General features: G+C 41.1%; 1 protein-coding gene across 3 annotated transcripts in view; it reads right to left on the bottom strand.

Annotated features, from left to right (window-relative positions):
• The window catches only part of LOC141148265 (RING finger protein 112-like), a 50,648-nt gene that overhangs the window by 12,865 nt on the left and 23,643 nt on the right, over positions 1-14,140 (bottom strand). For all 3 annotated transcript variants that reach the window (XM_073635534.1, XM_073635533.1, XM_073635535.1), the window contains 4 exons: positions 14,021-14,071; positions 13,125-13,181; positions 9,701-9,784; positions 591-720 (listed from right to left, as the gene is read on the bottom strand). In XM_073635534.1, coding sequence (XP_073491635.1) covers positions 591-720; positions 9,701-9,784; positions 13,125-13,181; positions 14,021-14,071 — 322 coding nt within the window. The remainder of the gene's footprint in view (positions 1-590; positions 721-9,700; positions 9,785-13,124; positions 13,182-14,020; positions 14,072-14,140) is intronic.

Here is a 14,140-nt window from a genome sequence, read left to right as displayed (position 1 = left end):
TTGCTGCAGATGGACACAGTTGACCGAATTTGGGGCCCTGTATCTCAAAGCCACTTAGTGCTAAGAACCCCAAATTTGGTGTGCAAACCCAGGGGAACTAGCACCATAACATTTCCAAAGCTGGGGTTTCTAGCACCAAGTGGCCCCGAGATACAGGGCCCCAAAAATCAGTTCAGAAAATGTCAAGCACTTTTCTACAGCAGAGAATGACATTTTCCGAACCGGATTTGGGGCCCCGTATCTCAGGGCCACTTGGTGCTAGGAACCCCAGCTTTGGATATGGTACCAGTTCCACTGGGTTTGCACACCAAATTTGGGGTTCCTAGCACCAAGTGGCCCTGAGATACGGGCCCCCAAATCAGTTCGGAAAATGAAATTTTTTGCTGCAGAAAAGTGCTTGACTCGAGTATAAGTCGAGGGGGGCACTTTCAGCACAAAAAAATGTGCTGAAAAATTCGACTTATACTCGAGTATATATGGTAATTTTTTAGCAGCAATGGTATGGTGCAAACAAAGACTATGTAATCAATGTAGATAATTTGTCTTTGAAAACTGTCTACACAGGAACAGTACATGAGGGTCTAAATTACCTGCCAGTGTGCCCCGACTTGTTCTCAGGAACCTTTTCCCGGGGTGGGGCAACAGGAATCCGCTCATAGATGGACTTCTGAAAGTGTCCAGCAAACGACGATATTGTGAACCTTTCCGCAGCCTCAGTTTCTGTAACAATAATAAGGTTACATTTATAATTAATATACAATATATGGCCAAAAGATTGTAGACACCTAGCATTCCAATATGAGTTTGTTTGGCATCTTATTTAAAACACATGGCCATTATTATGGTTTTGATTCTCAATTGTGGCCACTCCTCTGGAAAGGATTTCCACAAGATTTTGGAGGGTTTCTGTGGGAATTTGTTCTAAATTGAAATCAGGTACTGACGTTGGACAAGAAGACATAGCTTCCATTTGGGGTAATAATTCATCCAAGGTGCTCAGTAGGGTTGAGTTAAGGGCTCTGTATAGGCTACTCGAGTTCCTCCACACCAAATTCATCAAACCGTGTCTTTATGGAGCTGGCTTTGTACACAGGGGAACAGTCACACTGGAATAGAAAAGGGTCTTCTCCAAATTATTGCCCAAATTTGGAAGAGCACTATTGGCTAAAATGTCTTTGTATGTTGTAGCATTAACAGTACCCATCACTGGATAAACCTGAACTTATGTGATGACCCTAATGTAGGTATGATGGTCAGGTGTCCACAAACGTTTAGCCAGAAACTCAAGCATATTACAAACCTGCTAAAGTAAATAAAGCAATATGTTTTTAAACTTCTGGTGATAGGAGGGGCATGCGCGGAGTCTAACAGGAAGGTCATGCCCTGTTAGAGCTCCGCTACGTGAAGGGAGAAAACCACCGTTCATTATCAGCCCGCCGGCATTCAAAACACACGGCTTCTCCCACTTGCTCCTGAGTACCTGGAGGAACGTTTTGGGACACAAAATGGTGCTGGGGGGGGACCCGCACAAAGGTAAAAACCTTCCCCAGCGGTGGTACATGGTCCCGCGCTGCAGCTAAAATGGCGCCAGTCTCCTCAGCCACCAGTACCTCAGAGCGCTCTCACAAGCTGAAATATTCACAGCCTGTATCCCCAGAGGAGTCAGATACAGAGATTATTCTGTCACAGGAATTCTCTGCCTCCCCAGGTCTTATAAAGCAGTTTGAGAAAATGCTGCAGAAACCATTACAACAGATTTCTGAGCACATAACTAACAGCTTAACTAAAGAGAGTGGGAAATCACACTGCAGAATTTGAACACAGGGTAGATGAATTTGAAAACTCTGCTCAGGACTTTATGTCAGAAATAGAATGCCTCAAAGAAGAAAACTTAACATTGCAAAATAAATTAGAGGACTATGAGAACCGCGCCAGAAAATCTAATTTACGTATCAGGGGCATACCTGAAACAATTATAGACCTATATTCTACTATAACAGCGCTATTTCAAGAGCCACTACCTGGTATACCACTTAAACGCCTGGAAATGGAGAGGGTCCACAGAGCCCTTATGGCCAAAAAACAGATGGCTATTATTGCTAAGTTTCATTATTATTGAACAAAAGAGCAGCTTCTGGCTGCAGCCAGAGAGAAAGATGCCTTAACATTTCAGGATCACAATTATAAGCTCTTTGCGGATCTCTCCCAATTAACCATATCCAAAAGACGCACAATGAAACCTCAGCTTATGGAACTGCAGCAACATAACATCACCTACCAATGGGGTTTCCCGTTCTCTATTCGCTTCAGCCACCAGGGTTCCAGACACACCTGAAGGTTGCCAGAAGAACTTCAGCAGGCCCTTCAAGACCTACATCTGGTAGATAACCTACCCACCGCTTCTACCTCACGTAGAAGAACAGCTTCATCCTCCTCCCCACGCAACTCATCTCAATCCCAAGAGAAAAATGGAAGTCATCAATCCCACAAGAGAGGTCGCTTCGCCTCTCCACCTCAGGACCAAGAAGATTCCATGGACTGATTCGACACTCCTATAGTCCTCCTTTCTATAACCACTATCTAGAAGCAATTTTTGAAGGATCTCTGCTCTGCTCTACCACCAATGCATAGGGACACAGTTTATTTTATTATATCTGGTTTTTCTGTTATAGTATGTAAGTCCCAACGTATGGGTCTGAAGTCTGGGACCAGGTTGATTGCTTGGACCCAGATTTCAGATACATCTCTCTAATTCAGGTTTTTATTCATTGGTTGGATTGATCATATTTAGGCACAAATACCCAGCCATCTATCTGTTATCCCAAATTACATTCCAAATGTTTTCTCAGTTAGTTTATAGCAGTTAGTTTGACCAACAAAGCCCTGGCTTTGTTATAGCTCCAATAGTTCACATGTCCCTTTCTAACTTCCAATCTGCCTTATTCCCACCCTAACTTCCTCCATGGCTTATCCCAATTTATATATTTGATAGATTAGACTTACAGTTAGTACTTACCATATGTATCTTCGATTTATTCCCCCTTTTCTTTAGGAAGATACAGAACATTTGGAGCAACATTATTATACCCGGCAGGTTATAATTATACATCTTCATGATGTTTTTCTTAGGCGGTTTTCCCACATGCGGAAGATCCGTGTGCTCCACCTCGCCTCCCTCTGCTACCCCACTCTTATTATGTGGGTGATCGACGTAGGCCCTCTATCCCCTAAGGGGGAATTATACCCCCAATCACAGGTAATTTTTGAAGCTGTTTACAATTCTATTTTAAAAGTATATCTTATCTTTCTTATATATATCCTATATTTCTTATGGTTCTTATTTTTTCTCCACTCCAGTCTATCCTGGATCTCCTTTCTCCTTGCTTTTCTTCAGGTCCACACAGGTCGTCCCATACAGCCAAAGAACCTCGAATGTTGGTGAGTATCATTTCCTAACTCAGCTATCATGGCACCTTTAAACATTTTATCCCTGAATGTTCAGGGTCTCAATATACTGCAGAAACGCATTAAAACTTTCCGCTCGTTTCATGCAAACAAAGCGCACATAGTGTACCTACAAGAAACACACTTTACAGCAAATTCTACGCCTAAATTTGTAAGCTCCTTTTATCCGTAAATATTCACAGCTTCAGCCACTACTAAACAACGTGGAACACTCATAGCCTTCCACCGCACCACCCCATTTACATTTCATTCTGAAATAAAACACCCTGAAGGGAGATATTTAATTCTTCTGGGGCATATAATGGACACAGCAGTTACTGTTGTTTCATACTATGCACCCAACAAACAGCCCATACCTTTTCTCACACATCTCCTACAAGTTGTATCTACACATAAGATGGGAACACTTGTCGTATGCGGGGATTCTAATCAGGTCCTCCTATTTCTGGACAAATCACCATACATTCCCCCTCGAAATCCAACCAAGATGTCTCTCCCCCAGCTTCTTTCTAAATACAAATTGGTTGACTCTTGGAGAGAATGTAATCCGACTAAAAGGAAATACACTTATTACTAATATCCACTCGAAACATTCACTCTCGTTGACCACAAATTTCTAACAATAGGTATGATTCCAGAATTGCTTACATCGAATATAATCCCTATCCCATGGTTTGATCATAAAGCGGTCTTTACTACTATCACTCCCACTATTCCCAAAAAACATGACCCTACTTGGTACCTCCCAGATATATTACTCAAACACCCGTCGCATAGTTTCACAATCGAACAGGCTCTAAAAGAATATTTAACACACAACACAAGTCCTGATATTTCCCCAATAACATTGTGGGAAGCACATAAACCCATGCTGCGCGGTACCTTACAACGGCAATTTGCATTATTCAAACGGGAACGTAGGAATCTTGCAAGAAAATTAGAAACTGAATATAACTCTTCCTTTATAGCTTTTCAAGAAAATCCAAAGTCATTTACCAAAAGTCGCCTAGAAAAAGCCAGTCTGGAATATGACTTATTCCGCACAGAATCCGCGGATAAATACTTAAACCGTTCTCGACATGCCTTCTATATGAAATCCAATAAGTTTGGTACTTTTCTGGCACACGCACTTAAGTCATTAAACAAATCTTTTAAGTCGATTAGACTTAAATCGTCTAATGACACATATACTAGTAATCCTACTAAATTTGTTCATAAATTCCGCTCCCACCTAACCTCCCTATATTCGGAAACAAATACATTTAATACCATTGAGGCTGATGCTTTCTTCTCAGATATCACCCTACCTAAGATGTCTCACACTAAAAAGACTATACTCGAAGCACCCATCACTGTGAACGATGTAACAGAAGCAATCAAAGAATTAAAACTAAACAAAAGACCAGGCCCTGATGGTTATTCTGCCTTATACTATCGTACTTTTTCAGAGATCCTCTCCCCTATTTTGGCTGAAGCTTTTAATGTCTTACCAAAAGGTAAATCCTTCAGACAACAATCATTGACGGCAACTATTTGTATGACTCCTAAGCCTCATTCTGATGACACATCCTGTATTAACTACCACCTCATTTCCTTGTTAAACTTAGATATCAAACTATTAGCAAAAATTCTAGTGGCCCGCCTCAATGGAATCATAGGAAATCTTATACATCGTGATCAAGTATTATTATACAGGATTTATATAGCGACAACAGTTTACGTAGCACTTTACAATATAAAAGGAGACAATACAGTTACAATACAATAAAATACAAGAGGATTAAGAGGGCCCTGCTCAGAAGAGCTTACAATCTAATAGGGTGGGGCAGGTGGTACAAAAGGTTGTAACTGTGGGGAACGAGCTGTTGGGAGTCGTAGGAGATTATTTGGAGACATGATAGGCTTCCCTGAAGAGTTGAGTTTGCAGGGATTGCCTGAAGGTAGCAAGAGTAGGGGATAGCTGGACCAGTGGAGGTGGCGGGTTCCAGAGGATGGGAGAGGCTCTGGAGAAATCCTGGAGATGGGCATGGGAGGAGGAGACGAGAGAGCTTGAGAGTAGGAGGTCTTGAGAAGAGCAGAGAGGGCGATTTGGGTGATATTTGGAGACAAGATTAGTGATGTAGCTTGGGGCAGAGTTGTGAATGGCTTTGTATGTTGTGGTCAGTATTTTGAATTTAATTAGCTGGGTGATTGGGAGCCAGTGTAGGGATTGGAGGAGAGGGTTGGCAGACACTGAGCGGTTGGTAAGGTGAATAAGTCTGGCAGCAGTATTCATGATTGACTGAAGAGTGGATAGCCTATGGAGAGGCAGACCAATAAGAGGGGAGTTGCAATAGTCAAGGTGAGAGATAACAAGGGAGTGAATGAGGAGCTTGGTGGTTTCATTTGTTAAAAAGGGGCGAATTTTAGAGATGTTACGGAGGTGAATTCCACAAACTTTTGACAACGATTGGATTTGGGGCTGAAATGACAAGTCAGAGTCTAGGATTACACCGAGTACCCTGGCGTGAGGGGAGGGACTGATGGTTTCATTCTTGATTTTGATGGAAAAGTCATGGAGGGGGGCACGGGCGGGGGGGAATATTAATAGCTCAGTTTTAGAGAGATTTAGTTTAAGGAAGTGGTGTGACATCAATGCTGATATGTCAGTTAGTAAGTTAGCAATGCGAGAGGAGACTGAGGGAGTGAGGTGAGGAGTAGACAGATAGATTTGGGTGTCGTTGGCGTATAAGTGTTATTGGAAGCTGTGGGCAGTTATCAAGTGACCAAGGGAGGAGGTGTTGATAGAGAAGAGAAGGGGTCCAAGAACAGAGCCTTGGGGGACCCCCACAGAAAGGGGCAACGGAGAGGAGGAGACAGAGTTGTAGGTAACACTGAAGGAGCGCTGTGATAGATAGGCGGAGAACCAGGATGGAGCAGAATCTCGAAGGCCAAGGGAATGTAGTTTATTGAGAAGGAGGGGGTGCTCAACTGTATCAAAAGCTGCAGAGAGGTCAAGTAGTAAGAGTATGGAGTACTGGCTGTTGGTTTTAGCAGTTAGTAAATCGTTAGTGGGTTTTAGTAAGGCAGTTTCCATGGAGTGCTGCGAGCGAAAGCCAGACTGTAATGGGTCAAGAAGGTTATTTTCACTGAGGTAGGAGCCAAGATGGTTGTAGACTAAGCGTTCTAGAAGTTTAGAGGTGAATGGGAGCAATGAGATGGGTTTTAAGTTGTTTGGCGTGTAAGCTTCATGCCTACATGCCAAGCAGGCGATAATGTACGTAGAGCGGTCCTTTTGGCGCACATTGCTAAAACCCTCCGCATTCTTTCATGCTTTATATCTCTGGATATTAAAAAAGCCTTTGATTCCATCTCCTGGCCCTATTTACAATACTCCCTTCAGAAATGGGGTTTTGGCCCTAACTTTAGAACTTGGATCACTGCAATGTATAATAAACCAAAAGCATACATTAAGTATGCAGGTTATAAATCTGACTCCTTCAATATAGAAAGAGGCACAAGACATGCATGTCCACTCTCTCCCCTTTTATTTGCCCTCCTAATAGAACCGCTTGGAACCCCTTGACCTTTCGATTAGATCAGATCCCAAAATAACCGGAATAGAATTAGGAGGAGATCAACATAAACTTTGTCTGTTTGCTGACGATATCCTCCTATTTCTATCATCCCCACAGGTCTCAGGGCCTAATCTCCTTCCCATCCTCAATAGGTTCGCTGCTTTTTCTGGCCTATCAATTAATTCTAAAAATGCTTAGCATTAAATATATCCCTATCTAACTTGGAATTAAATTCAGCAAAGGTAGGCCTTCCGTTTACCTGGGCGGAAAAATCAATACCATATCTAGGGATTCATCTTACTGCTTCTATATCAGATCTTTTCTCAGCAAATTATCCACCAATTCTCAAAAGTGTGACAAACCTATTGAAATCTTGGTCCCTCCTCCCACTATCATGATTCGGTAGAATTAAAGCAATAAAAAGGACGATCCTGCCTAAGTTGCTGTATCTGTTCAGGGTTTTACCAAGTTCAATTCCTGCTTATTATTTATGACTAATACAGAAAAAAGCAACATCTTATATATGGGGGGCATCCAAACCACGTATACCTTTGCACACACTTTATCTTTCCAAAGTAAATGGAGGCTTATGCCACGTACACACGAGCGGACTTTACGGCAGACTTTGCCCGGCGGACTTTTCGACGGACTTTATGACGGACTTTCCGAATGAACGGACTTGCCTACACACAATCCACCAAAGTCCGTCGAATTCGTACGTGATGACGTACGACCGGACTAAAACAAGGAAGTTCATAGCCAGTAGCCAATAGCTGCCCTAGCGTGGCTTTTTGTCCGTCAAACTAGCATACAGACGAGCAGACTTTTCGACCGGACACGAGTTCGACGGATAGATTTAAAACATGGTTCAAATCTAAGTCTGTCCAACTTTTGAGAAAACAAAGTCCGCTGGAGCCCACACACGATCTAATTGTCTGACAAAATCCTGTCCGCCGGGCAAAGTCTGCCGTAAAGTCCGCTCGTGCGTACGCGGCATTTGGCGTCCCTAACTTTGCAACATACTACAGGGCAGCACACATTGCTAGCTTATCTAAATACCACGCAAGACAGGAAATCCCATTATGGGTGTCAATTGAAGCTACCGAATGTGATCCCTTATCGATCTCTAGCCTGCTTTGGCTTCATCCTAAAGACCGTAAAGGTTTACGAAACCCCATCACCAAACACTTTATTTCTCTCTGGGACAGTTTTAAATCCAAACACCGGTTACAATCTCCACATAAGCCTCTTCTCTCCTTCCTAAAAAACCCTGCTTTTTATCCTGCCTGGACTTCTCCCAAATCCTTTCGAGCATGGTCATCCTGGGAAATCTTGACTATGCATAAATTTGTCACTAATACGTCTTTCATCCCTTTCCCAACCCTTTGTGAAACCTACGGCTTACCTCAATCAGAATTATTCCACTACCTGCAAATTAAAAACTTTTTCACTCCTCTTATAAGCTCTGATACTCCTCTAACACACTTTACCGACTTTGAATCTACTTGTAGGAATGACCCCAACACAAAAGGCCTAATTTCCTTTCCTTAGTCGCAATTGATAGTTAATTCTGACCTGGATAAACCTTCTTATGTCCAGAAAGGGGAGGCGGACCTGGGACGAACGCTCTACATCACAGACTGGAATCAAATCTGGTCAACGACCAAATCAGCCTCCCCTAATATTACTGAGGTCGAGGCTAATTATAAAGTATTAACAAGATGGTACCTTGTACCTGCTAGGGTTGCCAAATATGTACCAACCTGTTCCGCACAGTGTCATCGTGGTTGCTCAGAGTTAGGCACACACCTGCACATTTGGTGGACATGCCCAATAGCACAAGCCTTTTTGGAAAGATATTTTTAAAATGGCCTCCAAGCTGTTTGGTTTGCAATTACAGCCTGATCCTGCTACCGCCCTACCTAATCTGAAACCAGGATGTCTAACCTTGATTCAATTTATTTGTCCAAATTCTAACGGTTGCTAAGCAAACTTTGGCAAAGGCGTGGCGATCCCCAACATTGGTAGTGGCTGAGACGAAGAATAGGATGACTAACGCCATGATTCATGCCAAAATGGTGGCTATTGATAATGCTCTGCTTCCCAAATTTGAAAAATTATGGCACCCATGGATAACACGTTATTTGCCATCTAACTTTGACAAGAATGTTCTACTGCCATGGTAGCTGAATTGAGAAGACTTAAGACTGATCTACAATGAACACACAAACTTTCATGATGGTTCTCAAACCAACCCTGTGGACCCTCTCTCTTCTATGTTTAATTCCCTCTCTCCTTTCTCTTCTTCCTTACTCCCTTTCTAATTTTGAAGCTCTTTTTCCTAATAGAGTGTATTCCTCTTCAGACATCTCTGACACAGCCTATGCTGTGGACACAATTATAATTTAAGAATTAAACTTACTCTCTAACAGCTCCTCCATAGCGCTTCAATACCTAATCTAGGTTATACCCAATTATCTTTATTTACATGCTATATTATCATTCATTATTAACTAGTAATTTTAGCATCTTACCTTCACTACAATATGTTTATTTATTATATTTGTTATGTATTCCTTTGTACACTCAATAAAATCTTTTGACAAGGAAACTTCTAGTGATAATTGTAGAAAAAAAAACTCCTATTTTCTGAATCCTCCTCACATTTGCCATCATACCTCTATCTCATGCTGTAGGTAGGTAAGAGCAGCTTCACGGCCACAGTCAGGATCCTGCCAGTCTCTCACTAGAACATCCAAGTGCTGAAGAATTGTAAAAGAAAATGGGTACAATAACTTCTCAAGAGAGGCAAAGTGTTTTTGTTTTTTTTTATATTTTTAGAGTATTCAGAGATTTAGCTTAACAATTTTAAATGATTGTTTTATCAAAAGAAAAATAAAACCAATGGTAGAAATTTTTACAGTAAATATATTACAAAACAGTAAAAGCAACAGTAAAATAAAGGGTTTTAAAAGTGAAAAAAGCCTTCAGTGGAAACGTCTGGCCTTTGGGTCTCTGCCAGAATCAAGTTGGATCACCTGTAGAGCAGTAATCCAATCTGATATTGCAGAGTCACTGGCCCTCATAAATGACTCTCAGTATCCCAAGCAGTTTTAATTGTAAAATGAGTGCCAAATGCAGCAGCCTTTTCTTGTACCTGGAGAGGGTGTTGCAGAGCATATATCCACTGCTATATGTGCTCCAATTAGGAGACTCTCAAAACTACAGCCTTAGGGCCGCAGTATACAGAGGAGCCTTGACGTGGGTGCTGCGGCTACCACATAGATTTGCAAAGGAGTGCAATGAAATGCTCTGGTAAAACTCTGTTTAATATGCATTGTTAGACAGGGTCAGTTTGGTTTGTTTGCAGGCTAGCTGGTAAGTGTGCTGGGAATCGCTTGCTTGTTTGTGATTGCACTTCCATGTGCACCTGACTGGGCTAGCTGGCCAGTTGCCATCAGTGTTAATTTCGTCGACTAAAACATTTTAGTCGACTAAATGAATACTATTTTAGTCTACTAAAATATGACTAAAACTAAAACAATTGAGATGACTAAAAAATTACGACTAAAACTAACATGTCAAAAGACTAAAATGGGACTAAAACTAAAATGCCATTTTAGTCAAAAGACTAAGACTAAAACTAAATTGAAATTTGACTTCAAAATTAACAATGGTTTGTAGTGCATGTTCATATCTCAATACCATAAATAATAACATATTAGATTTTTCGCTCCAGCAGTATATAATTTGTTTGGAAATTGTAGAGAAATTTTAACTAATGCATTACAATTTAATTACATCCATTAAATTTAAGACGACTAAAATGAGTTTTAGTCAACTAAAATATACTGGAGATTTAGTCGACTAAATACGCCTAAAACTAAAAACAATCGCAGAAGACTAAAATGGGATTAAAACTAAAATGCCATTTTAGTTCAAATGCCGCGTACACACGAGCGGATTTCTCGTCGGAAAAAGTTATGGCGGCTTTTCCGACGGGATTCAGTTCAAGTTTGCCTTGCATACACACGGTCACACAAAAGTTTGTTGAACTTACAACGTTCAAGAACGCGGTGACGTACAACACTACGTCGAGACGAGAAAATGAAGTTCAGTGCTTTTGAGCATGCGCCGAATTGTTTCCGAGCATGCATAGGAATTTTGCACGTCCGAATTGCCACAGACAATCGCATTTTCGGATAGGAACTTTTCCCGACCGAAAAATTGAGAGCATGCTCTCAATCTTTTGCTGGCTGGATTTCGCCAGCAAAAGTCCGATGGAGCATACACACGGTCGCATTTTCCGACGAAAAACTCTCATCGGTCTTTTGCGGGCAGAAATTCAGATCGTGTGTACGTGGCATAAGACTTATGCCCTGTACACATGGTCGGATTTTCCGACGGAAAATGTGTGATAAGACCTTGCTGTCGGAAATTCCTACCATGTGTGGGCTCCATCACACATTTTCCATCGGAATTTCCGACACACAAAGTTTGAGAACTTGCTATAAAATTTTCTGACAACAAAACCCGTTGTCGGAAATTCCGATTGTGTGCACAAAAATCCAACGCACAAAGTGTCACGCATGCTCAGAATAAGTTAAGAGATGAAAGCTATTGGCTACTGCCCCGTTTATAGTCCCGACGTACGTGTTTTACGTCACCGCGTTTAGAAAGATCAAATTTTCCGGCAACTTTGTGTGACTGTGTGTATGCAAGACAAGTTTGAGCCAACATCCGTCGGAAAAAAATCCATGGATTTTGTTGTGGGAATGTCCGATCAATGTCTGATCGTGTGTACAGGGAATAAGAATAAAAACTAAATCAAAATTTGCTGCCAAAATTACCACTTTCTATAGCTTATTGCAGTGTTAACGCCACCCAACTAAAGGGTTTGAGATGGGATGGAGTATTATATTATGCCCAGTAGACACACCCTCAATGTAAACTGTACTGGGTACATCTGTATTTCCATATTAAACAGTTTTACAATCCAAAAAACAGGCATATTATTTATCAGACTAAAGTTACAATGTGTTAGATACCTAATATGATATAGATCTGAGGAGAAATCTGTGCTTTATTAGCCTCCTAGACCTTGTAAAATAGTCATGTTTGGTATTTAAATATGTTCATCAACATTAGTGTAGTCAAGGAAGGTAACTTCATCACTGTAGGAGTTATGGAATATGAATTAAAGTTGATGGTATGAGATGTATAAGTGTTCAGCTGTAGGTCAATATTCCAGATACACAGATGTGTTCTCCTTAGGTTTATGAATTGGTCATTTATGTCCTTTGAAGACCCTGGCTATGTAAGTTTTATGATCTGCAATTTTTCAAAGCTGGACTGTGTTTTATTAAAATTGTCACCCTACATGACTGCCTAGAACAGGGTTTCATGGAACCCTAAGGTTCCTCCAGAGGTTGCTAGGGGTTCCTTGAGCAAAGAGCAATTTCTGCTGATAAGTTCCCACTGACACCATTGATCTTTTTTGCCATCTATCAGTGGGTAATTCTTCCCAATGACCACAAGTGTACGCAGCATTCGTTCTATTGACTATCATGCTACTGTATCATGAGTTAGTAATTTTAGCAGGGGTTCCCTGAGACTGGAACGTTATTTCAAGGGTTCCTCTGTGTTGAAAAGGTTGAGTGAGCTGAACTAGAATATACATGAGATTTAAATCTGACCATTTTTGTTATTGGTGTTTGAATTTTGGGGACAATGCGAGTGGCACTGTGTTCAATATTACTCCCCAATTCTCTCTATACAGTTTTGGATCAGATATCACTATATTCACTTCCGTCATAGCTCTGCACTCTGCCTTGAAACAACTGGCAGCTGTTCATCCCATCACATGACCCTTTCCCCATCACATGACCCTTCCTGCCCCATCACATGACCCTTTCCCCATCACATGACCCTTTCCCCATCACATGACCCTTTCCCCATCACATGAGCCTTTCCACTAGCTGTCCTATGTCTGTAGCAGTTAACAGATGCAGTACATACTGTATGGAGAGGTTTCATTTAAAAAAAGAGAGAAAGTTTAGTCCCTTGTAAAAGTTATTGATAAGAAAATCTGTTTCAGGTCACCTGGAGATATTGCAGTGAAAATGATTCTCCTGTCAGTTCGGACACATGAAGATACATCTGGAAAGACCAAAGAGAAAAAAAGCAAGATGTATCAATGAGATTCTCCAACCTAACGGGATGCTGTCCCTTTCACTATGTCTAACCTAGTCTAATCTTGTCCACCAACATAGACATGGCATTATGGTTTTCTAGCAGGCCTAGAGTGAGATTCACAGACAGCAAAAATGGAGAGGGGGGTAAGGGGTAATGGTTTTAGGGAAACTTTGCAAAACACAGGAGGTGTCTTCATAGTGAAATACTTGTCAGTCTGCACCATACAAGCTTTTGTGTTGGTCTTGAAATAAATCTAGATTCATAAAAGACCTTCAAGATCTATTGGTGGCTTTGCATGACCTTATCACAGTTTTTTTTTTAACTTTTATTACACTATTAGTAAATAATATGAATGGATGGATGAATGGATGGATTATTCTGGCCAAAAATGAAGGCTCTTCTAGACAACGGAGTCAAAGTTTCATCAAGATCTCTTGTAAGAAGTCATTGTCATGACTGTGTAAGGTGCCACGTCGGACCCTCGCCTTTGCCACAATATCATAGCTAAAAGTATTCTGAAGCCAGTCCTTTGTACTAAGGAGAATCACAGCAATAGTCACAAAAATAGGACACCAAAATGCCACAACACACCAGAAGGTTGCTTAGGGATTATATCTGTGCACTGAGCAAAATGTATGTGGATGTGATAAATGTGCCTTTGCTGCATGCATGTATGGACACATACCAGGTCTAACATTGAAAATATTAGGAGCAAACCACAAAGAGGAAGGACTGTTAGCTATCTGTTGACGTTACCCGATTTGTATTATATATTAGAACATTGGATCTCATACACCACCTACCTCCAGATAATCCAGTTCTGTGGTTTTCAGACTTGTGTTCACATTAAAAATCTGCAGAATACATGAAAGTTGACACATTATCATCATCAACTTATGAATAGGTCAGAACATTACTGGAGA

The sequence above is a fragment of the Aquarana catesbeiana genome, linkage group LG06 (assembly GCF_042186555.1).
Source record: "Aquarana catesbeiana isolate 2022-GZ linkage group LG06, ASM4218655v1, whole genome shotgun sequence".
NCBI lineage: Eukaryota > Metazoa > Chordata > Amphibia > Anura > Ranidae > Aquarana > Aquarana catesbeiana.
This window is presented reverse-complemented; position numbering and strand designations above follow the sequence as displayed.